This window comes from Glycine max, chromosome 2, assembly GCF_000004515.6.
Source record: "Glycine max cultivar Williams 82 chromosome 2, Glycine_max_v4.0, whole genome shotgun sequence".
In the NCBI taxonomy this organism is placed as follows: Eukaryota; Viridiplantae; Streptophyta; class Magnoliopsida; order Fabales; family Fabaceae; genus Glycine; species Glycine max.
In genome coordinates, this window is record NC_016089.4 from 5778724 (window position 1) to 5804139 (window position 25416).

A 25416-nucleotide genomic window follows, 5' to 3' on the forward strand; every position below is an offset into this window, starting at 1 on the left:
TGTTTGGTCTTGCTTGTTAATTTGGCCCAGTTTAATTAACTGTTATGTGAATGTGATTAGAGTTTTGTCCGTCATAAACTATAATATTCTTGCACGAAATTATTATAGAAAATTAAAGGTATATATTGAAATAATAAAAAAAATTACAAATTAGAGTGCTATCAAAATTTGTTTGAATACTGTCTTAAATTCTTTTTATTAGTTTAATATTCTGTTGATACAAGACTTGTTCTTTCATAAGCATGAGAGGAGAATGGGCAACGGTTATCCCCCCCCACGAAATGGAGTCGATGGATAAAGGAAAATTATAGGAAGGAAAGATTTCGAGAAAATGTTAACTAAAGAAAAGACAAATGCAGAAAAAATAAGTGGAAATAAGATGGAAAAGAAAGTAGATGAATTATTATAATTGTCTGAGGAGCATACAGGTAAATGTATGGGTGAAAATAGGTTAAGTGGTTCATAAGAATTTATAACTAATTATATCAAATCTAGGTTAAGTTAGACTTTTTTAGAAAATAATTTATGTTAAAGCTTTTCTATATTAAAGCTTATTTAATTAAAAAAGGATAAATTATTGATCATTCATGAAGCTTTTAAGTCTAATATATTATGTATTTAAATAAACATATAAATATTTTTTTCTTTTTGTTTTTGATGTTGTTATTATCTTTTTAAATGTTACATGGAGTGTTTAACTTAGGCTTATAACTTTATGAAAAAGATAAATTTATGTGGTATATAGAAGTCTTATTACAAAATATGTTTAAGTGATATAAACAAATTAATTAGACTTAATTGCTATAAAATTTAATGTACCTGTTTATATCTTTATCTTAGTAGTGATAAATTATTGTAAAGTAGGCTTTTAAATAAACTTTCGGGTGAAATCAAACTATTTATGCGGGTCAAATTAAATATTTTAAAAAAAATCTTTTATAGATAAACAAGTACTTAGTATGATATGTTTTTTAAATCAATATCAAAATTATGCTTAGTAAAGTTAAGTATGACTTATCCTATTTCTACAAGGCATGATAACAAGGTAGTAGGGTCAATATGAGTATAACATTATTGGTCCCTATGCTCCCTAACACTAATCTCATCCCCATCTTTCATCCCTAACAAAGTTGATTTTTTACGTTGATCCTCGCTACCAATCAAGGTGGAGTATAACCATCCCTAAACAGGAAGGAGGATGGGCATTTAAAAGATTACATGTTGTTTTTAAATTATAAATATATTTGATTAGAAAAATAATATAAACTTGAAAACTAATGCAAAGTAAACTGGAATATATATATATATATATACACCCTTCAAATATGTGTCTCGGACTCATGGAAAGCAAGGGAAAGGGAAGTTGGGAAAGTATAAATGAAATAAGTCGTTCGGACGCAATGATAGAAAAAGATATGTGTTCACAGGGTGTTTAATATCTTTTTACGAGTGAGTAGTGAAGTTGCTCCCTGAAATTGTCATTCATTATCATTTTAATCTTTAAAATTGACAAGATTTAAAAAAAAAATCCTAAAATTGTAATTTCTTCTTCATTTTAGTCCTTGCTAGTTTCAACGGTAGTAAGTTATCAAATTTTGAAAATACAGCTAGATTTATTTTTTGTCATGCAAATTTATTTATGATTAGTATCCATCTAGACACCTTTGTCATTCAAGAACACAAAAGAATTTTTTTTTATATATAATTTATTGAGTCCAAATTATTGGAAATCCCATGATTTTAAATAATCCATTAATATATTTAATTTTTCCTACGTCATATTATCTATTTATATAAGTTAAGATGTATGGAAAGTGGATAGCAGACGGTAAGGGTCCGGTGTGGCGAATGATTACTATTTGAGCTCTTCCCTCTCACAAACTCAGAAAACAAGTCCAATGAGCAATTTCCAGAGAATATCACACGAATCCCACCCTCCCCCAGGTACTCTCACTAACCTATATCATTCTTTCTTTTCAATTTCAATTATTCTAATTTTTTCATCCTTTCCACCAGATTCACCAATTAATAAATTTTTTTTTTAATAGGGTACGGATCTCCTTACCCTCCACCCCAACCGGGTTACCCATCCGCACCGCCTCATGAAGGGTACCCTCCGCCGCCGCCGCCGCCTCACGGATACGGTGGGTACCCTCCGCCGCAGCCGCCGCAGCGTCCGCCGTACGACTCCTATCAGGGTTACTTCGATAACGGGCATCCACCGCCGCCTCCGCCGCCGCACTACCACTACCAGCACGTGGATCACCATCACCACCATGAGGAGCCTGGGTGCTTTTCGTTCCTCCGAGGCTGGTACGTTTGTTTTTTTCATTTATTTATTAGGATCAATCTTTGTACCTATATTTTAAAATTAATTTTTTTAGTCCTCTTGTTTTTTTTAGAATTTATGATACTAGGTGAGGGTTAAATTATCTAATTATAAAGAAAAAATGAAACATAAGGGGGGGTTGGATGGCTAAGGGAGAAGGAAAAGGGGGAAAGGTCACGAGTTCAATCTCCTCTGCTAATAAAATCTAACATTCCAACAAAATAGCATTTACCGATAAAAAAAAATCTAATTCTAAATAAATATGAAAGTTTTTAAAATAATTGTTAGTTCAAGTTGAATTGGATTTGAATCATTTGTGAATTGATAAAATGTGGTCGGAAGGAAAGGCAGGTCGGTCAGGTTTTTCGGCCCAAATTACTGATCATTTAAGCTAGTGGATATTTTGTCCTGACATCATAGTGACTAAAAAAAGTATAGGGATTAACAAAAATTGAGCAATCCAAAACATATCTTGCCTTTTTTATTTATTTATTATTTTTGCAGCCTAGCTTTTTGTTTAGAGTGTGCTATTCTATCCTTGTGGCTTTGTTATTTCACTTTAGATCTACTTCTCCTGGTAGAGTGGCAATTATATTTTTGCTTGTGAGCATTTTCGTGTTAAATAGTTTGTGAGGGTTTTAACCTTTAAAAGTTTGTGTTGATTTATGGCGGATTTGATGGTTGACAAAACATTCAAATGGAAGAGTGAATAAGAATTTGAGGTTAAACAATGTGGAAGGATTTGCTTATTCTATTATATGCAAGTGAGAAGAGTTGAGAAGTGGGAGGCTAAGGCTTGATTTATTATGGTTTATGTTGCCTTGGGCTTAGACAGCTCAAGCTAACATTTCACAACTCTGATGATGCATCAAGTTTAACCTCAGTTGCAGTGTCATGCCTAAAACAATAATCACTAACTTTGAATGTAAAACATTATTATAAGGTAGATATTACTTTTTGAAATGTCCAACACACAGCTATAGAATCATACATATTAATATTGTTATATGTGTTAAACTGCTAATTACTTACTATCTTTCTACATTTTCACTGATGACCCCAAGGCATTATTAGTTGATTATTTAGTTGAAGTTATTCCTGAATTGAGGTTTTTCCTGTTATAAATTCTCAACCCAGAGTATAGGCAGAGATGTTTCATGCCCTTAATCCTTAGTATGCAGAATTCTTCAATTAGCTTTGCTGATGCATCATAAATGAAGTGCTATAGAATTGTTTTATTTCAGCTTGAGACATCAACTTCTTTTCATTAAAACAAAAGAATTGCATGAAATATTTTCTTTCTGTACTCTAATTTGTCTCCTTTTTTATGGTGGTATTAATAGTAAGAATCTTTCATTTACATTTGCAGCATCGCAGCGCTTTGCTGTTGTTGTGTGCTAGAGGAGTGTTGCTTCTGATAATCACATCGTAAAAGTTGTTTCTTCAGTTTGCTGCGCTTGGTTATGGCTCTATAGAGAAATGTGGCTACAATTCTAGATAATAAGTGAGAGGTGGTAAGTCTTGGTCATTCTTGTAACTCTTTGGTCTTTCCCCTCTACCCTAAATCCTGGTCTGTGCATAGCTTCTGTGATGTGGTCTATATCGTATATGAATTACTTTGTACGAACACTATATTGGAAAGTGTAAACCGTTTCTTATAAGGTGTAACAGACAATGATATGGTTAAAATTGTTTCATGTTACTCGTCTTCATTACACATCAGTATCATTTTCTTTTATACTTAGCATGAGAATTTCAAGTAATTGTGAAGGCCTCTTCTATTAGAGGACCGGGAAGGACAATGGAATTAGAACAGAGAATAAAAGGGAGAATGGGTACTTTTTGCTGGTGCCTTTTGCATATCCAATATCCATTAACAGGTCACCTACCAATATCTTGTTCGCAATAACCTATTAAGATTTTTCTTTAATTTAATTTGATTATTCTTTCAACTTTGAGTCTTTGCAAGCTGCAAGCTACAAATTATTCTTTTTGTTACAAGTCTTTAACAGGCGACCAACGCGTAGCTCTCTATCTTACTTTACACGTAAATCAAATTCTTAATGTTTGGGAAGATATAAGGTTATTTGGGTAATTAAGAAAGAAAAAAATGAAGAAAAAATTGTGGATTTAATTTCTCTTGCTAATAAAAACTAATAAATTAACAATTGACATTGTGATTAAAAAAAGTGTTTAATGTTTGAAAGTTGAAATATAATGAGTATTGAAATTACTCAAGTGTATTTACACACTTTATATAGCTTATCAAACATCTTAAGCAAAATACTTGCTAGTACAAAGTTAGTAGGTTATAGTAGAGTTGTTAAGTAGAGTGCAGGACTAGTGTAAACGTTTTTTTATCTAAGCAATTTCCTCCTCCTTTCGTTTTTCAACTTGACGTTCATATATATGCTCGGGAATGAATTAATGATTTGATAATTCGAACCATTTTAATACGCTAAGGATAGACTTTAGTGTTAGTGTTGAAGTGTCTGTTTATACATTACAATTTGTAACCTGTACTGTTTTGTCTTTTTCTCAAACATGCTTTCTCATAGCTTCTCATGTACAAATTCTAATATGCCAGGGATATACATTTTTTATTGTATAGCTTCTCAGAGTTTAATGCTGGCTCATAGAAGGTACTTATCTCGATTTTGCGAAAAATCATTGTTGTATGAAACTTTGGTTTTGCTGTGGCTGTAGCTGACAAAATTGAATAATTTTTCATCTTTTGTTATTTTCAATAGAAAGTTAGAAACTAAATTATCTAAATGGTCTTAATAAAGTGGTAATAGAAGTATGTTACGTAGTTTATAAAAAAAAAAAAGAGAGAGTATGTTCTATAAAGATTGGCGTTACCAAGTATTTGGATGAAGTTGAATAATGTGTTTTTTTGGTTATTGCAGATTCCCAAGTTTGTAAATAGAAAGAAAAATAATAATTACTTCTTGAAAAATACATGTTATGCTCTATTATAACAAAATAAAAAATAAGAACAGACCAAGGTATGCTAGATTTAGAAGAGAAAGTAAAAAGAAAGAAAGTATTGAAAAATAAAAAGTGAATTATTTGTAATTTATTTGGTACGGGAGAAAATGAAAAAAAAGGTAAAAAATTCCATTCGTCTTGTCTGTTTATGTAAAAAGTATAAGGAAAGAAAAAATATATACCTTAAACGATAGTATTATTTCTAATAAAAAAACTGCACAAAAATGTTTAATTACTTTATGGATCCTCATACTAATAAAAAAATTTAATTAGATTCCTAAACTTTTATCTTTTTTTTAAAAAAAATAATTAGGTTCTTGATTTTTTTTTAAAAATTGAGTCTTCTGTTTAATTGTAGTTAAGAAAAACTAATCATAGACACCTAACTAGAGGTGCAGACATCAAATTGATACTCCAGAGGGTGTTCAAAGCACAAATTAGTCAATGAGATATTTACGCAGAGATTCAACCTATGCGGGTCAATTCAACCCAAGTTTTATTTCATTAGCACAAATCTTATGCATTTCATAGACTAATTTAATTGTTTTTTAAAAATTCTTTTTGTCCATCGTTGCAATGACAGTCTTGACATTTGCAATTGTTTTGTATCTTCTTAATTATAATACTTTCAAGCTCCAAGATGAAGCATGTGTACAATGTTGAAAAGATTTCTGGTGATAAAACTTCCGAGACAAAAATAGAGAACTTTTAGCTAGTTAAAAAAGTCCTGAGTACTAAAGGTTGCTTCCCTGTAAGTTATATTTTCACACCATTGATTTAGGGTCTCAAATATAATGCTGCGGAGAATGGCAATTCATGATACTTTCTTGTGCCTGCCACTAATCTATTGGCGTCACAGTTAACTGAGAAATTGGTAGCCAAACCACACATTAACTGTATACCAGATTAAATTTGAACAGATGTTTGTTGAGTTGATTGGTTTATCACTGACCTTGACCAAAGTTCCATTAATCAGTAAGTAAGACCAGTCTAGTGAAACAGCTTAATAACAAGAACTTAAATAGCCAAAATGCACACCTACAGAGTCCATACATGTTCTGGTGCGTCTTTCCTTCTCCCAACCAGTGTTCTATACAAATACGTCTTCTCTACTTTCTGGCCATCGTCCACATCACGATCTACCTTTTCGTTTCCATTAAAGATCTCCACATTTAGTCCTGGCATCTTCTTGGCAAGTGCCTTGCAGGCTCCAATGGTGACATCGCAGGATGACATCCAAAGGGATCGCATCGTTTCATACTTCCCTACGTCCATGAGAAGCGCGGAGTCACCAAAAGGGCTATCTCTTATCTCAAGTTTGCGAAGTTTCTTGCATCCATTCAGCACATAGAGCATAGCCTTGTCACTTTCTCCAGCAAATGCAATAGACAGCATCTCAAGCTGCTCAGCATACACCCCAATGTAAAGGAAAACTTGATCAGTCAGCTGGCCGGAGAGTGACAACCGCCGAAGTTGCTTGCAAGACTGCACAATTGCGCCAAAACCTTCGTCGAGTGGCTGCACTGTATCAGGGTCAGGTTTTGTTGGGTCAAGGATACACAACCTAAAGCGGATAAAATTTGGGCAGTTTTTAGCCACAGTTATGAGGGCGGCATTTGTCATCTGCTGGCAGAAGTAGAGCAATGAGTGAAGCTTAGGGCAACCCATAGAGATTGCAACAAGTCCTTTCTCTGTGACTCCTGCAGGGTCATTTCTACCAACACGAACAGACGGAAAAACCCTTAGTTCTTGCAAATCTTTACATGTGGAAGCCACAACATGTAGTCCAAAGTCTCCAATGCAATCCATTATCTGCACCAGTATAGAAATTATTGATATTCAACAACATAAGAGCATACATAGATGAAAAGAAAAGACTTAGGCTGATATATTTACCCATAATCGCTGAAGTTTCCCACAGCGGCAAATTAGTTTTATTAGCTCTCTGCTCTGAATCCCTGCTGCATAGCTAAGGTTCATAGCTGTCAAGTTCATACAAACAGGATATATAGCTGGAAGGCATCGAGGAGTAACCTCAAAAAACCCTGACAAACTGGTTATTGACTTGCACTCTATAATGGTGTTCATTAGCTTAATGAAGACATTTGAATTTGGATCAGGGATAAATGACCCAATACCCAAGTCCACTATTTGAGGTGCTCGCCTCAATATCCTTTGGAGTGCATTGAGGGGCACGGTATGATTTAACCTTAAGCTTTTAAGGTTAGGAGATCTCGCCACAAGTCTCTCAAGAGCCCCCAGATTAATCTGTCCTTTAAGGCAAGCAAAATTAAGAGAAACAAGTGATGTACAGCAATCAGGAAAGCAGCTTAGCCACTGGCCTCTGTGGTCATCAACTTCATTTTCCTGCAAATCCAGCTCCTTAAGGAACCTACATTTTATAACAGTGAACTGAGAAGTCAAGACAACAAGTCTAACAACCTGTAGGTCAATCCAAAGAATATATTTCTGAACATTTCTGAAATTTATCTCAAACAATTCACAAATTGACAATTTAATGAACTCGAGTATGCATAGTACAATAAAACTCAAGATAGTCTTAAACACCAACTTGTTAGCAAACCATCATGGCATGTTGGTAAGTCATCAGCTATGCATAAACACAAATCAATAATCTTATATTGGATTGAAAATAAAAGTCAAAACTGATAACGTGCTATACTCAAGCAATTGAACTCCTTTCCTCCAATCACTAGTTACATACAAAGCAAGAGGATAATTAACTAACAAATCCAAACTTGACGGACAAAACATCAAAATCAGCAACTAGTAGTGGTTGTTAGATTCCTTCAATTAGTGCTCTTCCAAAACCCAAACAGACCTGAACGATCAGCAAGTTGACAAGTCAAACTCCAATAAACACACATTTACTCATCTCACCTACAATTTGCAGCTATAGCTGCAAGTCCATCGGTGGTGAACCCTTCACAACTAACAAGAACCAAAGACTTGAAATTCATGAAAGAACGCGAAAGTAGCTCCAGGCTCTTATCCGTGACCACCATCCTCTTCAGCCTCAGCTCCTCCAAATCAACCCTGCTCTTCACCATTGCTTCAATCCAAGGAGACACAAAACCACCCCAACCATGAGGAACCAAATTAAAATCTGCAAAATGAGGCTTACCCTTTAAAGTTAAGGACTTTAGCTCAGGGAACCTCTCTATCACTCTCTCAGGACTTATGGAGTAACAGTTCCCTATGAACAAACTCTTCCTACTGCATCTCTCTAACCTGTGCCAGTTCTTGCACACCAGAGACAAGTCATTCCTGTCCCTTTGTGAAGTCACATAGTCAAATATGTGCTCAATTACCTCATCTGGAAAAAAATTCATCTCTCTCTCTCTAAGGCTAGGCTATCAAATTTCCCCCAACTTTACCGGAAAATCGTCACCCTCTAATTACAAAAGGGTAACAGGGAAAAAACTTGCAGAAAATTTCACTGGTCGCAAATTTGAAGTTTCAATTTTCAATACATAACCATGATCTAACCAGTGAGATTCTTTCCAGTTTCCACAGAAAACCTAACAAAAAAAGGGGGTCCTGCCCTAAACAAGACTCAAACTAAAAAAAAAAAAAACTTCAAATCGAAAAAGTAGCGACTCAGACAAGGAAAATGGTATTTACAATTTTTTTTTTATAAAAAAAACAGAAGACAAGTCCCAGCAAGGATCAGAGGAAGGAGGTAAAAAAAGGCAGAAACTTTCTCAGGAAAACAAAGAAAAAGTGATGGGGAAGAAAATAAACCGCAAATTATGATATACAAATCAAACGATGATGATAACATAAGATTAAAAAAAAAAAGTTTAAAGGGAAAGAATGATAGAAAAGTCCACAGATACGAGAATCTGGAAACAGTAATTGTAATTTTACATGGTAGACCTAACACTAACAGTAACAAGAGCTTAGATGGTTAAAGGTAGAAACATAGAATAGAGTTAGCATGGTGAAACTCCATTGGTTGGGGATGTGGCTGAACACAACCATGGTTACCGCCAAACCACCTTGATTCGTGCCAGAGAAATCGGAGAACATCGAATCAAACGGCTGGCATCGGTTTTCACGATGGGATAAAGTCTGTATATGGGTTTGACGAAATTATTATATCAAATATTTCTTTATTTTCTGAATTAATTTAATTGGCTCTTCTTAGTATCTCACTTAGTGAATTTAATTTTCTACTATTTTAATTATGTGATTTAGATTCTTTCTTAGTATTGATGGTATAATAATAACACGTTTGCGTTATCATTTGATTATAAATCATTATATATAATAAAAAATTTATAATAATTACTTAAAAAATTATATTAATTATAATTTTTAATTAATCAACCATGTACAAAATTCTTCACAAACTATACATACTTATTAATAAAAATGTTAACATGATAGTAAGATGCTAATGCGACTTGGAGCATTGATATAAACATAATCATGTTTGATAGATACGAGAAAAATAGGATGAATGAAAAAAAAAATTAAAAGTATTTGTTAAAAAAAATGAAAAAAAAGATAAATAAATGATAGAAAAATGAATAAAAACTAATAATATAATTAGTCCCACTACTTTCAAAATTATTTCTATCAAATTATTTCTCCACCAAACGCATCAAATTATTTCCATTCACTTTTTTTATCACTAATTTATCGCCTAGCAAACAACGGCAGGGTACTGTCATGTAACACTCTTTGCTTGCTTTCTTTTCAATTTTCCCCTTAATTTATTTGAGTTCAGACAGGAATTCGGAAATTTTTGGAACACATATTTGTGCTCAAAATGATTAAAACTAATGAATTATGATTTTAACCATTTGATTTTTCTAGATTGGGGTTGGGGATATAAAAAAATAACTAAGACGTCCTTAAAAATCAATATTTATAAAGAAAAAAAATACCTAAGAATTATAAGAAAAAAATATTTTAAACTATAAAATAAATCTTTAATTTGTTTATCTATAAAAATTGAAGATAATACTAAAGAATTTAGTACACTCAAACCGTTGAATCAAATAAGCTAGATTCTCTTTGTAAATAAACTATAATTATTTTAATAGTTTAAAATTTATTTGAAGTGGAAATAGATTAAATTAACAAAAGTATACTTAACTAATTAATAAAGAAATTGACAAAAATGACCCTAATTTGCCTGTAATTGGAGGTGAATATAGGTTCTTATGATATTCTAATTAATTCGTCCCTAATCTCTTTTATATCCATCTTATGAAATTCCTAATTTTGAGGTTTCTGTAATAACCCGAGAAACTTCAGATTAAGCCTGCCAATCGTTGAATTTCAAACTATCATCTTCATCTATACTGCATCATAACTAACAGAACAGCCACTTGGATGGCTTTTCTAAAACAAGAGGCAACTGAGAATTTAAGCTTCCATCAGAGTAAGTTATTGAGACTTGGTCTCACCAATGCAATTCAAGTTCAATGATATAGCATATATATTCCTGCTCCTCATAAAGTTGATGGATTCTTACAATTTCAAGGACCAAAATGGTGATTCATTCAAAGTTATATGGTAATCTTGAATTGGTTCTCAATAAACTCCATGTCACTTTCTCCAGCAAATGCACCAGACAGCATCTCAAGCTGCTCAGCATTTGATATATGAATCATTCATCTATAATTACTAATTTAACTCCAACTATTCTTATTTTAAAAAAGGTATTTATAATATTATTAGAATTTTAAAATTTTAAAAAGTCATTTACAAATTTTTACAAATAACTAACGTTAGCAAATATGAATCTAATCATTCAGTCCCAACTACTATCAATTTTAAAAGCATTTATAATATTTTCAAAATTTAAAAAATGCATTTGTAATTATTTTTAAATTCTTAAATTAGTAAATAAACTTCTAAATAGATAAAGTTTTTACAACTATGAATTTTATGTTCTAAATTATTTAAATTCTCAATAAACCTAAGTTAGCATGTTACAATTTTTACCGTCAAATTATATAAAAATTGCATAAAATTATATAAAAAATAAAATTCAAATATAGTTCAAATCTAACAACACATTGTAATAGAAATTTGTTAAAAACATAATATTATTTACAGAAATATTGAAATAATGACTACTATCTATAATAAAAATATTTTATATTATAAAATTTATCAACAATGTCCATTTTAAGATAATTATGGATTAAGTATGTTTTTTTTATAAATTAGCATTTTATTACTTTTGATATCTGAAATTTCATTTTTTTTAATTTCATCTTTGTAAGTTTGTGTCTTTTTAATTTTGGTTCTTATAAGATATTTTGTTCATTTTTTAGTATTTATAAATTTGCATTTTTTTAATTTTTGATCTCTTGAATTTATAAAAATTCCAAATGAAAAAAATTAGGATATTACTGAGACCAAAGTTAGATTATTTTCCATGTTTAGTCCATCTTGATACACCACGATATTTATCTTCCTTTAACCATCCTCCACCAACAATCAAATAACTTTTGTATAAAACATGTTTGTTCACATCAAGTAACGCGCCTATTGAGAGGTTGATATTTGGATTGTTCTCTTATTTTATTATCCATTGATAGATCCTAAGAGGATATTCAAATATCATTTACATAAAGATATCACCTGTTTCTGTCTGATATTACAAACACAAATACAATGCATTTATCTGTTTGATATATAAGGTGTAATTTTTAAACCTTGTAATTGTTTGCATATGATTAAAATTATTGAGGATTCTGATTTATCTTCTAACTCAATGGAGAAAGAATTGGAAGATGTAGTTAAGGACATGGTTATTTCAATATTTTAAAATACTTTATAATATTATTTATATTCTTTTTTTTTAATATTTCTGTTAAACCAAACAACTTAATCTTGTCCCTTAATCATGTATTTAATTATTGATTTATGAATATGAAAAAAATATCTGCTGAAAGAAATTTATTTATTAAATAAATTGAAATATTTTGTGAGATTAATTATTAACTTTTGATGAAAATATACATAATTAAAAAAATAATTTGTTTTCGTCAGATCCATTTTATTTTCAAAACTTGAAATAAAATATTTCTAGCAAAGAAATATTCCAATGATGAGTCCGAAACCAAAAGATTAAAAACTAGTCATAACCGGAGGGAGGGAACCCTGGTTTAGCCGCCAGGTGGACCTTTCTCTCTTTCTTCCATTCCATCGCATTGTATGGTCCCCTTTTCATACACAACACAACACATTCCCTCAACACAACACTTTCCATTTTCAAACACCCACCACCACCACCACCACCACCGCTTTTCTCTCTCTCGGGTTCGGATCTCCGATCACCGCCGCACCGCGGAACGAGCTTCCAAACTCAGAATCCAGATCCCTACTTCCACAAACAAACATGATTGCGATTCCGTATTTAACTGCCTTAACCACCTACTTCAGCTACGGCTTGCTCTTCGCCTTCGGCCAGTTCAGGGATTTCTTCCGCAAAATCTTCGACTGGTGCAGCGCCAACAATCTTCAGGTTCCAACAAGATTTTACATTTTGCATATTATGATATTATATTTATAATAATAACAACGCGTTGATTTGTTTCTTCAGGGTTACGCGCCGATCTGCTTAGGGCTCGAAGATTTCTATATTCGCCGCTTGTACCTCCGAATTCAGGTTTCTATTTCACTTTTCGCTTCCTTTGTAGTAAAAATAAAAACAAAATTCGAACATTGAACGTTCATTGGCTCGTTCAGTTTTGCAGTGTAGGACATTTTGAACATTTTTGTGTGACTAACGAATCGCATTCTAATGTAGTTAGCAATGCAGATATTTGATTGTGACTTATAAAGTTTTTAATAAATTTTTTCTGTTTGGTTTTTCGCAGGACTGTTTTGGGAGACCAATTGCGAGTGCTCCTGATGCATGGTTTGATGTAGTCGAACGCCACTCGAATGATAACAACAAGACACTGAAGTATAATCCTCTGTTTATTTTTCAGACCTATAATTATGTTTTATTATTTTTTTATTTTTTTCTCTGAGATAGGTGGCTGGGACGATTTGTTTTCTGAGATATCAATTTTTTATTAGTATACGGTGATGGCAATGATGTTTAAATTATATTTATGATTTCATGCAAACTATTCAAATCCCTCAACCATTGAACCGACCCTAGTGGATTGAAATATATATATATTTGTTGTAAATTTTAATTTAGAGCTTCAGCATGAGAAATATATCTGATGCCTATTTTTCATACTATTTCTCCTCCCAATGCAGACGGACTGATAAAATAAGTAGATGCCTTAATTTGGGATCATACAACTATCTTGGTTTTGCGGCAGCAGATGAATACTGCACGCCTCGAGTAGTTGATACGTTGAAGAAGTATTCTCCAAGCACTTGCAGTACACGTGTGGATGGGGGTAGGTACTATTAGTTTGTATTTCAGCCATTAAAATGTGAATTTTGTTTGTTTACATTTGCATGTGTCTTATCATGTTTCCTTGAATGTGGCTTTTCCAATAGGAACAACTGTGCTTCACCTTGAATTGGAGGAGTGTGTTGCAAACTTTGTTGGGAAGCCAGCTGCTATAGTTTTTGGTATGGGCTATGTGACAAACTCTGCTATTCTTCCAGTCTTGATGGGGAAGGTTTGTGAAATTTAGTGGTTTTACCTTGTTGAGACACTAATGATTGCATGATTATGCGTTGATGTAACTTTCTTTTGCAGGGAAGTTTGATTATTAGTGATTCATTGAACCACAACTCCATTGTTAATGGTGCACGAGGATCAGGAGCAACAATTCGCGTTTTTCAACATAACGGTGGGTATCTTTATTTGCTGTGTACTAGAATAAGTATTATGAGTTAGTCATTGAGTGGCCAGCTTTTCAATTTCCACATATTGTTATGAAAATTGAAAAGAAAGGTCTTCATTTTAGTTCATGGGTTTGAGATTGTGGTAGCTGCTGTTTTTGCAACATACCATTATTTTCATGCTAACTGTGTATAGGATAGTTAAATTTTACATGGTGACTTCATATCTGCTGACAGAATTTAACAGAAAGTGTAACTGAACTGGCTTTTGATTAGTTATGTTTGTATGTTATTGTCCTTTGATCACTTGGTTACCTGTTGGGTTGCATTTTTTTCAATTTGTTTCTATTTGTGTTAATATGATGTTGCTCACAGAGGTTGCAGTATTATTTATTCACTTTCTTCTTGGCTATTTACCTACAGAGCCATCTCATCTAGAAGAAGTGTTAAGAGAACAAATTGCTGAGGGACAACCTAGGACACATAGGCCTTGGAAGAAGATAATGGTTGTTGTGGAGGGGATATACAGCATGGAAGGAGAGCTTTGCAAACTTCCAGAGGTCATAGCTGTATGTAAAAAATACAAGGTTGGTAATTATGGTAGCTCTATTGTTATTATTATTATTATAATGTACAAATTGCAATTCTTTTATTTATACCCGTTTCCCTTGTGCATTTTTTTTTTTTTACTTTTTATGGGGGGTGGTATTTAATCTTGAGTTTAAAATCCAGTTTATGAAAGTCTACACAAATGAGGATACCTGCTAAATTTTTTAATGGACTGTTCTAAATGGTTTATGTCCTGGAAGACTGTATTCCATTTAAGATAAATTTTAGCTATTGACAAAAATAAAGGGCATGGCATGAACAAGAAATAAGATCCTACTTCCCTGTAAAAGTTTTTTTTTTTTTTTTGGTTGGAATAGTTTTGGATAGTCTCATGACAACTTTTCATGCTGCTACTTTTTCTTTAAAAGTCTAGTTCAGAGAAGGGGAAAAAGTGGGCCACAGTATTGGAGGCTTTCCTTCATGTAACACTCCTTTCCTTAGCAGACATTAAGGGGGATTTTTGATAAACTTTTTATTATGAAGTTTTATTTTCCATTTTACTTTGGTTCATTGTTACTTTGTGTATTTTTTCCATTGCTTTATAGGCTTATACATATTTGGACGAAGCACACAGCATTGGAGCTGTGGGCAAGTCAGGAAGAGGTGTTTGTGAGCTCTTGGGTGTGGATACTGCTGATGTTGACATTATGATGGGAACATTCACCAAATCTTTTGGATCCTGTGGAGGTTACATTGCAGGATCGAAGGTACTTTTGTTAAATTTTAGACTCCAAATTTAGTGTTTAACTGAGGCAGTATGTTGCTAAAATCTGTCAGAGTAGGTGTTCAGATTTTCTTTCCTATTGAATATTTGAAATCAACCATGTTATAGGAATAGGTTAAATAGTTTACTGTATATGAAGAATAAAATGAAAGGACCTATAGAATAAAAGGGATGGAATAAATGGATGCACATGGCACTTCAATATGACTGGAGTATTTGTATCTAAAACTAATGCTTGTGTAGTTGTATGATACCGTTTTGGCTAAACTAAACTAAGGAAGCAAGAAGAAGGAAATGAAGGTAATTCTGGTCTGCCTTTTATTTATGCCATTATGTAGTATATATAGATACGAGCTACAATGCTGCAACCAATCATGGTCCAGCCGCACAAGTGCTAACAGAATTCTGGTAAATAAATCCTAATTGGTTATAACAAATTGCTGACAGAATATCTGGGAAGATTCTTCAGCAATTTGTATTCTACTGCTTCCGTATCCTCTTCATACGTAATCCTTGAGGTGCGCTGGTTTGTTGCGTATCCTTATGGGTCTGTCCTCATGGGCTGCTTTGCTATCAGATACATTTACATTTGTATTTGTTCAATACTGATACATGTATGGTACTCAAAAAGTCTCCTCACCAATTACCTCCCCCTAAAAGAATCTCAATCTTGCAATCCGCTGACTTGTATTTGTATCTTCCTTTGGTGAAATTCCCTTATTGCCCCTTCTATGTTGTCTTTCTTAAATCTGCAGACTGGGCTTTACTTTCTTAACATAAACCTTAATTGGAGGCCTATCAGCTTCATACGAGTACAGTTGAAGTTATGTAATATTGCTGTATTCATGTGCTGTTGGAGCTACTCTTGGAATACTTTTGTTTTACATGTGAAAATTGACCTTTTCTGATTTGTGTTTCATATTGGTTCTACAGGTTCGAATCATGGATATTCTGTATCTCACTATTAGAATATTTTGAATTCTTACACTGAAATTTTGTATCTACTGTCAGGACCTTATCCAACACTTGAAGTACGCTTGCCCTGCTCATCTTTATGCAACTTCAATTTCACCACCAGCTGCACAACAAATAATATCATCCATAAGAGTTATTCTTGGAGAGGATGGCTCCAATAGAGGTTTGGCTGGCACTAGTTCTGCTCTTTGCTTTGCATTTGTATTGTTTGATGATTTTTTATGTGCATCAATCCAAATAATATTCGTCTACTTTGTTTACCGTGCATTGAAGTAAGTTTTTTCTATATAGGTGCCCAGAAACTTGCACAAATTCGAGAGAATAGCAACTTTTTTAGGTCAGAACTGCAGAAGATGGGATTTGAGGTTCTTGGGGATAATGATTCTCCAGTAATGCCAATCATGCTTTACAACCCGGCCAAAATCCCTGCCTTTTCAAGAGAGTGCCTCAAGCAGAATGTGAGAACATCAAATATCCAACTATCTATGCTCCTTGTTGATACCCTACATCATATAAGAATGAATTTGTTAATTAATGTTTACAATTTTTTATTTCAGGTTGCTGTTGTGACAGTGGCATTTCCTGCAACCCCACTGCTACTGGCTAGAGCACGCATATGCATATCTGCAGCTCATTCAAGGGAAGACCTTATCAAAGCCTTGCAGGTATGTATGTTGAATTTCATTAAATGGTTATCTTTAAAAAAATACTCAAGTGGTTCTTAATTTTGAGGGCAACTCTTGGTTCAACAGTGAGGTTACTGCCTTGTGACCTGGAGGCATGGGTTTAAAACTTTGAATCCCAAAAGCTGCCTCTGCTTGTGGGGGCAAGGCAGAATAAATCCATCCTTCCCAAACTCCACTAGGCACTAGGGCGCCCTTTTTATAATGTGTCAATTTTGTGAGAAAGGTAGCTGATAAGGTTTTATGCAACATTATTGCGCTATTGTTTTTTTTCCTTTGTTAAGAAAATGAATATTTTATATCCTACCTGCAACTCAATAAATCCCTCTCTCTCTCCCCTGCTTGTATCAGATAACAAGGACCAATCTGTATGTCTAATCATTTTGTTTGTTTTGATATGCTTCTTACAGGGTTTTGTTTAAATTTGCTACTTCCATGATAGGTTTTGTGTGGTAATTTGCTATGATTGTTCTTCTTTGTTAGGTTATTAGCAGAGTGGGTGATCTTGTTGGCATAAAATATTTCCCTGCTGAACCAACAAAGCAGCAACAAGGGGGTAAATCTGTGAAGTTTGATTGAGAGAGAAGCTTTTCTTTAAGCAGAAAGGGGATTAGAGACTGCTGAAGATAGAGCTGTAGTGATAAGAAAGCAATTTGTTTAAACAAGGGATTGGTTTCAAACTGGCTGGTGTTGTTCTGTATATGAATTCGTTGCCATCTTCGGAAGTGTGGATTTTGCCCGGAGCAGCTGATCCATATAATTGTTCTCAGATTCAAGTGAACGTCTCTTGGAGGGAAGTCTGTTCTTATTTTGCCCAGTCATTAGATAAATATGTATAGGTGCAGTTTGGTTATGCATTTGAAACTTACTTTTGCTTAAACAAGTAAAATTGATGATACATTGGACTGCTCCTTTGGAAAGTGTATAGGCCACTTTTGCTATGTTTTTTACATTCAAAGCAATTGGTTGTCTGCTTGAATTGTCATCATGTGGACATGGGTTTCTAGTTTCTTCAAAAGCTGACGGTCAAAATCCAATTTTCCGACCCACATCTTGTTCATGATATTTCATTTGCCAATTTGATAAAAAAAAAATATAATACGATGAGTCTGGCGTTGCTGATTTTTTACTTACATACATTTTTCAATTGTGTATTATTATTCTTTTTGTGTTCACAAAAGCCTATTACAAAAATTTGGAGAGCTAATAACTTGAAAAAAATGCCTTGATTCTGTCCAAGAGAGGAAATGAAGAGCAATAGGTTTTGAAAGTGTAGTTTGAAGGAATGATGAATAGTATTTATCCATGAAATGCGTATGATGGGATTCTTCGGTAATGGACAAACCCTGAATTGATGCTTCCCCGATGCATTGGATTGCACCTAGGAAATGCTAGGTTAATTATCCCCAGCCAACTTGATCCTATGTCCTTATACATTTCACTAAGATGAGCCTGGAAAGGATTTGGCATGCTGTGATTTTCTTTCTTTTTGTTTGGATAGAAAATTTTAACTGAAGAAAGTAATTTATTTGAGAATTTGAATTTCTGTAATCTAGAATTCATTGTTTGGATATTTTTTTTGAAGAATTTAAATTTTTAGAATTTTAAAACAGAATTTTAAACAACTAAAAATGTGGAATTTCAATTTCCTTCTAAAATGTGAGAAATTGAATTTTTTTTTTTATAAAAGAATCTTGTAAAACCTTCGCGTGTTCCCTTATTAACTTTTATCATCTCTTGTACCTGAAAGTTCCCGAAATCCTTAAAATGTTGAAAATTAACTTTAATTTTTTTTATCCAAACACAAAATTTTGAAAATAAAAGAATTTCAATTAAAGTATTTGAAATTCTTAGAATTTAAAATTTCTTAGAATTTTAAATTTTCCCATTCAAACACACTCTTAAAAAAATTTAAAAATCAGGGGAGGGGGATGACTAAAATTAAGGGAAATTTAAAACTTTTAAATACGAAATACGACTGGCATAGAAAATAAATATAGTGTATATAAAAAAGAAGAGGACAATGAATATTTATTCAAGATTATTATCCAAAAACAAGTGACGGCATTTAATTGTATAAATTTATATTATACATATTTTTTTCACAATTTTTTAAAGTCATGTAAAGTAATTTTTAACTTCTTATTCTAATCTAATAACTCAAATGCTTCTTATATGGATGGATATGGATATAGATTTCACAGTCTATACACACTTTATATTATTTTTGTTTTGACCGACACTTTATATTTTATTATTCACCTGCATTTGAATTTAATATATTTCTATCTTAATTTTAAAGTAATAAATGAATACCGATTTTTAAATTAAATTAATTTATTCTTAAAAATTCAAAACGTATAAGTAATAGACTTAAATAACTTTTTTGTCCATGTATTTTTTTATTTTTGTTCTAAGTAATTTTTTTTAGTTGTTATAAAATTATGTTTATTTTTTTTTTTGTCTTTATTAAAGGAAATTGATATCATCAGAATCATAAGATTTTTTTTTCATAAAATAATTTCCTTTTTACTTCCTTTCTACTTTTTCTACTTGTATTAGATCCTATTTCTGCTCCAGACACATGACAAAAAAGCAGGATCCATTTCCAAATTCCATCACAGACAAGTGTCTATCTGTCTTGTACATTTGTAATTCCCCGCGTGATCGATTATTCAGAGTCACAGGTGTTAGTTATGGCGACGAGGTACTGGGTGGTGTCTCTCCCCGTTCAAAATTCCGCATCCACTCTCTGGAACAAACTGCAGGAACAAATCTCCAAACACTCCTTCGACACTCCTCTCTACAGAGTAAGTACTCTCTCTCTCTACACATCACTTTTTTTTTATAACCAACGACCACCGCGCCTCTTACTTTTCCTCTCATTTTCCCTCCAAATTCGCAGTTCAACATCCCCAATCTCCGCGTCGGAACCCTAGACTCCCTCCTCTCCCTCAGCGACGATACCGTCAAGGTACGTCAAATTCCCAATCACACCAAAACATTCGCGACTATTTACGGTTGCGGTTCCGTTGCGATCCTTGATATTGTGGAAAATTACAGATAAATGTGGCTGCAATTTCATTATGCTTGATCTGTTTTCTGTGTGTGTGTGTTCGTGCAGTCGAACAGTTTCGTGGAGGGAGTGTCGCACAAGATCAGGCGGCAGATTGAGGAGCTGGAGAGAGTGTCCGGCGTGGTGAGCAGTGGTTTGACGGTGGATGGAGTCCCCGTTGATTCCTACTTGACGCGGTTTGTTCGATCGCAATCGAATCTGTGATCTGTTTCTTTCTGGTGATCTTGTTGTTGTGTTGTGTGATGAAGATTTTGTGTGCTTTTGTGGTGGATGCAGGTTTGTTTGGGATGAAGCTAGGTACCCCACTATGTCGCCGTTGAAGGAGATCATCGATGGAATTCATGGTCAGGTGGCAAAGATTGAGGATGATCTCAAGGTTATTCATGTTTCTTAGACATAATTTGATTAGCTTTTGTGAGTGCCAAATGCGTAAGCTATTTCTTTACAGAGATGTATATGCTGTGGTGATTTAATGGTCTTGCTTACAATTGAGGAATGTTAAGTTCTTTCTTTTTTATGGGCATTTTGATTTTTCTTTTCTTCTTGATTGATACCCAAAGGTAACGGATTGATAATACTTTAATTTTGTTGAAAATGAACAGTGTAGGTGAAGCTTTGATAGGTTTGCTTTTCTTATGGCTTTAGCACTCTGACCATGTAGCTTATAATGACAAAGATTAAATAACAGTTACTTTCATGGTAGTAGTGCCTATTCTAAACTTGCATAAATTCAACAGAGTTGTTGCTAATGCCTATCATGAAAATGAATGACATTGTTCTTTACTGATGAACAAAGGAAAATACAGAATCCCCATTTTGCACAATGTAAATTGAATTTTCTATTTTTCCCTTAAATCTTTGTGTTTTATGTCAGGTTCGTGTTTCTGAGTATAACAATATCCGCAGTCAGCTTAATGCCATCAACCGAAAGCAAACTGGAAGGTGTGAATGTTATTTATTGAACAATCATGACTTTTTAATATAATAAGTATTTCTTAGCTGACTTTAATGACCTATTTGCCTGTTTTAGCTTAGCTGTCCGTGATCTTTCCAACTTGGTAAAACCTGAGGATATTATAACTTCAGAAAATTTAACCACCCTTCTTGCAATTGTTCCCAAGTATTCACAGAAGGATTGGCTATCTAGCTATGAAACATTGACAAATTATGTGGTAAGAGTTACCTTCTTTGCTCATATACTCAAATATCTGCTGCTACTTCCCAAAGATTATTATAAATGGGGGGATTCACAATAGTTTTCTCTTGATTAATAAAAACAGTCTTTGTAATTTATAAATAGTACAATCATGTTTCTAACTGAAATATTTCTGAAAATGACCGTTTTTCTTGATTTATTTTTTATTCTGATTAAGATAAGTATTTTAGGTTCCCAGGTCTTCCAAGAAATTGTATGAGGATAACGAATATGTTCTTTATACTGTAACACTCTTCAGTCGTGTTGCAGACAATTTTAGAACTAGTGCACGGGAAAAAGGGTTCCAAGTAAGTGCTTTTCTTAAGTTGCATATACTGTCTTCAATTTGTTAGGATTTGCATAACTCATCCTTTTACAGATTTACATCCAGTAACTTGTTTATGGAAATATGTGGGAAAGCACGAGGCATGTTATGCCGAGTGTGCAATATCAATTCATGAGTTGATGAGAAGTATTTTAATTGAATTTTATATCACATGCTCAGATTCGTGATTTCGAATACAGTCACGAATCATACGACAGTAGGAAGCAAGAGTTGGAGAAATTGGTGGAAGATCAGGAAAGTTTGAGGAGTTCTCTATTGCAGTGGTGTTATGCAAGTTATGGAGAGGTATTATTCATTTATTTATCACTTCATTTAATTTGTAGAATATATGCCCAGAATATTACAATACAGAATTTACAGATAGCAGGAAGAAACCAAGCAGATGATGAAAAAAAGAATTATGGTCAATTACTTGACTATCTGCATCCTGGATTTCTTATATGTTTTGTTTTCCGTGACTAACCACTGCTGGCATTTTTTAGCAGCCCTTAGTTTTTCAATTTAAATTTCTAGTGTTCGTCGACTTGAAAATTTTGTTGTTTTCACTATCATAAAATGTTAACAAGTTCTGTGATCTCTTCTGCTTGCCCTGTTATCATAAATGCTGTGACTCTTCTGATTTGTTATTTTTACTTCTTTTTTTTTCCTGAAGGTTTTCAGCTCCTGGATGCACTTTTGTGCAGTGCGTGTATTTACTGAGAGCATTCTGAGATATGGTCTTCCACCATCTTTCTTGGTAGATATACCCATCTGTACAATAGCTTTCACCTTCATTTTTTCCTTCAAATATTTTATCTCTGACCCTTGATTCTTGTGGTCATTCCAGGCATGTGTTTTAGCCCCATCAGTCAAAGCAGAGAAGAAAGTACGCTCTATCCTTGAAGGGTTGAGTGGTAGCTCAAACAGGTGAGTGCCTTGTTGCTGTTTATGGTGTATGACTTAAAATATATATACTTAAGTAATTTTTATACCCGGAAAGGCACAGACAGGATTGGTGTCAAGATCCTTCTCTTTTTTTCTCTTCTTACTTCTTTTAGATATATAAAAAAAAACAATGCTTTTGACTTTTTAGAAAACTTCTACTTCTATTGTTTATGTTTGTCACTGGATGTGTTGTTGGGCAGTGTCTTATTTTACAGTTTCATGCATCTTCATAAAATTTGGTAAATGCATTAGAAACGCAAGAGGTGTCATGTCATGTTTTTTACACCAAAGAGAGTAGTATTACCAGTACCATATTTGGTGATTTCTTAATCAATCATCACAATCCTTGACTAATCACCAGATGAAAAGAGAGAAAGTAAACAAAAGAAATTTGTTGCCACTTTGGTTAATCGGTACTTCTGTCACATTGTGCATGCATTGCCAACAATGCTGCTTGTCAAATTCTTGTGATTTCTCTCCAAAAATTTAATGCTCCTTTTTCAAGGAAGCATCAATCTAAAACACTGTCCACGTTGTTACACTACACTGCTACATATTCTATCTTAATTTTTCAAGGAAGCCTTCAAATTTTTTAGGCATTGCCAACCCATTATTATTGGTAAACCCCAAAACTCAATTTTTTCACTTTGTCTTTGCTTTTACTATTACCGTTGCTATCGTTTGCTCTACTCATATGCCCAGATGAATTGATTTTAACTCTACTTTAATCCTACCCCTGTAATATGATGGCGGTATTATGGAATAACATGCTCAGAAACTCAATCAGCAATTCCTATGACACATTTCAGCAGAACTTGATTCCCCCTAATATTTTGATGCACACAGGCCATATTTATAGTTCTATTATTTATCTATTATATATATATATATATATATATATATATATATATATATATATATATATATATATTTTATTTTTTTTTTATTATTATTTTTTTTTTTTCTTCTCAACTTTTTTCATAATTCTCTTTAATGCCACATGTGCTCATATTGTTATTGTTCCTTTCATATTTTCGCTGCAGTGCTTACTGGAAGACCGAGGACGAAGGAGTTGGGATGGCTGGCCTAGCAGGTGATGCTGATGCCCACCCTTATGTCTCCTTCACTATCAATCTTGTTTGAGTGCAGCACCCAGAAACAATCCCTCTCCATTCAGGGTCAGCGAAGGATTCCTTTGTACATTAGGGTCATGTTCAATTCTTTTTATTTTTATTTTTATATATATAATTATATAATTTGAGCGTATTCAAGTTTCCAGAAGGATCTGGTGAATTGAAGTGTAGTTTTGTGGTGCCAAGTTTTGATCATTAGCCACTTGTATGATGAGTTTCATTGTTTGATCGTTTGTGATTATGCGACTCGAGGAGTTAGAATCGTTGTATTTTCCTGTTAAATATCTACGATATATTATATAATATTTTAGTTGTATCTTTAGTTTTTTTGTTTTTCTACTCATGCGATGTACGAAATTTTAATATTGGATGTAGATTATGATTTAAATAATTTTTATAAGTAACTAAATTATAGTTTATATATTTTGTACGAAATTTTGCAATTAAATATAATTAATGGGATTTACCCTATCTTTTGAATATTTTTTTTTCATTTAGTGGAACTAAATATTTATGACTATATGAGATTTGAACTTCCAACATCACTTTATTTGACCAGCAATTATTATTAATAGGTATTTATGTATGTTAAAATACTTAAGGAATGTTTGGTAAAAATAATAATATAACTAAAAGTTTAAAAATTAGCTCAAAGTAGAAAAGTTTGCTTTTAGCTGAAAGTTGTTGAAAACTATTAACTTACTGTATTAGAATAATTTGGTAAAATTAGCGATTAACTATTTGATTAGAGCAAAGATATTTTTGTATTATTTATTTATATATTTTTTTATTTTATAGATAATTTGTTTTGGTAATTATTATTTTGGGCTTTAGTCGATTTTTAACTTGCCAATTTTTTGTTAAAACGTTTTTGGTTTAAAGATATTAAAGGAGAAATTTTACTAAAATAAATTATGTAATATCAAACGAGACAATAAATGAGATTTATTAAAATATTAAGGATAAAATGAAGTAATAATAGTAGAATTTAAGTCATAAGTTCAAATATTTCTAATAAAATAAAAAATATTACAAGTTTGTAAAATAATCTATGTGCTTGATATTTCTATTTTAATAAAAAAAAAAGTTTATAAATTAGTTAAATAAACTGTAAGTTAGATAAGATGACTTGCCAAATACACATTTAGATAATTGCGATTTTTTTAAAAATTATAGAACTTTTAGTCAAGAAGGTATTTTAAGAGTTGACCGGTACTAGTTTTTTTCCCCTATTTGTTTGTAAACTGGAAAATCAATTTTTGCACTGTCCAATAAAAACATAATTTCAACATAAAAATTATTCAAATAAATAAGGCACATATTTCAATTACACTGGTTTAAAATATATATATCCCAACATAATTAATTTTGCTCTGTTCTAAGAATCGTTGTTGACACTTATTAGCTGCTATTTATGTTTCATTTTGCTCCTGCTTAAACCATGAATAATTATGTCATTGAATTTAAAAAATATTTAGCCACTGAATTATGCATCTTTTATTGTTTTCTCAACCTATATATATATATATATATATATATATATATATATATATATATATATATATATATACCGCTAATTTCACTTGCATACAAGTTTAAGGTAACTTATAATGCATTTTAAACAAATCC

General features: G+C 32.6%; 4 protein-coding genes across 4 annotated transcripts; 3 read left to right on the plus strand and 1 right to left on the minus strand.

Moving 5' to 3' along the window:
- Window positions 1–1702: 1702 nt before the first annotated feature.
- LOC100785382 (cysteine-rich and transmembrane domain-containing protein WIH2) lies at window positions 1703–4026 on the plus strand. The gene is made up of 3 exons (XM_003518077.4): window positions 1703–1944; window positions 2049–2313; window positions 3699–4026. The coding sequence occupies exons 1-3, from the start codon at window positions 1899–1901 to the stop codon at window positions 3745–3747; spliced, it is 360 nt and encodes a 119-aa protein (XP_003518125.1). The 5' UTR covers window positions 1703–1898; the 3' UTR covers window positions 3748–4026.
- A 2234-nt stretch (window positions 4027–6260) lies between these two features.
- LOC100788040 (protein AUXIN SIGNALING F-BOX 2) lies at window positions 6261–9414 on the minus strand. The gene is made up of 3 exons (XM_003518079.5): window positions 8222–9414; window positions 7217–7712; window positions 6261–7132 (listed from the first exon to the last, which is right to left on the minus strand). Exons 1-3 carry the CDS (start codon window positions 8671–8673, stop codon window positions 6359–6361), a joined length of 1722 nt encoding a protein of 573 aa, XP_003518127.1. The 5' UTR covers window positions 8674–9414; the 3' UTR covers window positions 6261–6358.
- Window positions 9415–12438: 3024 nt separating this feature from the next.
- Window positions 12439–18092, plus strand: LOC100789635 (long chain base biosynthesis protein 2a). The gene is made up of 12 exons (XM_003518080.3): window positions 12439–12833; window positions 12912–12977; window positions 13189–13277; window positions 13583–13728; window positions 13832–13956; window positions 14037–14130; window positions 14546–14709; window positions 15277–15438; window positions 16467–16593; window positions 16722–16888; window positions 16988–17095; window positions 17597–18092. The coding sequence occupies exons 1-12, from the start codon at window positions 12708–12710 to the stop codon at window positions 17690–17692; spliced, it is 1470 nt and encodes a 489-aa protein (XP_003518128.1). The 5' UTR covers window positions 12439–12707; the 3' UTR covers window positions 17693–18092.
- Window positions 18093–19673: 1581 nt separating this feature from the next.
- On the plus strand, window positions 19674–24103 carry LOC100790694 (V-type proton ATPase subunit C). The gene is made up of 11 exons (XM_003518081.5): window positions 19674–19923; window positions 20019–20087; window positions 20238–20365; window positions 20466–20565; window positions 21064–21131; window positions 21220–21361; window positions 21576–21692; window positions 21890–22015; window positions 22383–22466; window positions 22557–22636; window positions 23698–24103. Exons 1-11 carry the CDS (start codon window positions 19810–19812, stop codon window positions 23795–23797), a joined length of 1128 nt encoding a protein of 375 aa, XP_003518129.1. The 5' UTR covers window positions 19674–19809; the 3' UTR covers window positions 23798–24103.
- Window positions 24104–25416: the final 1313 nt, after the last annotated feature.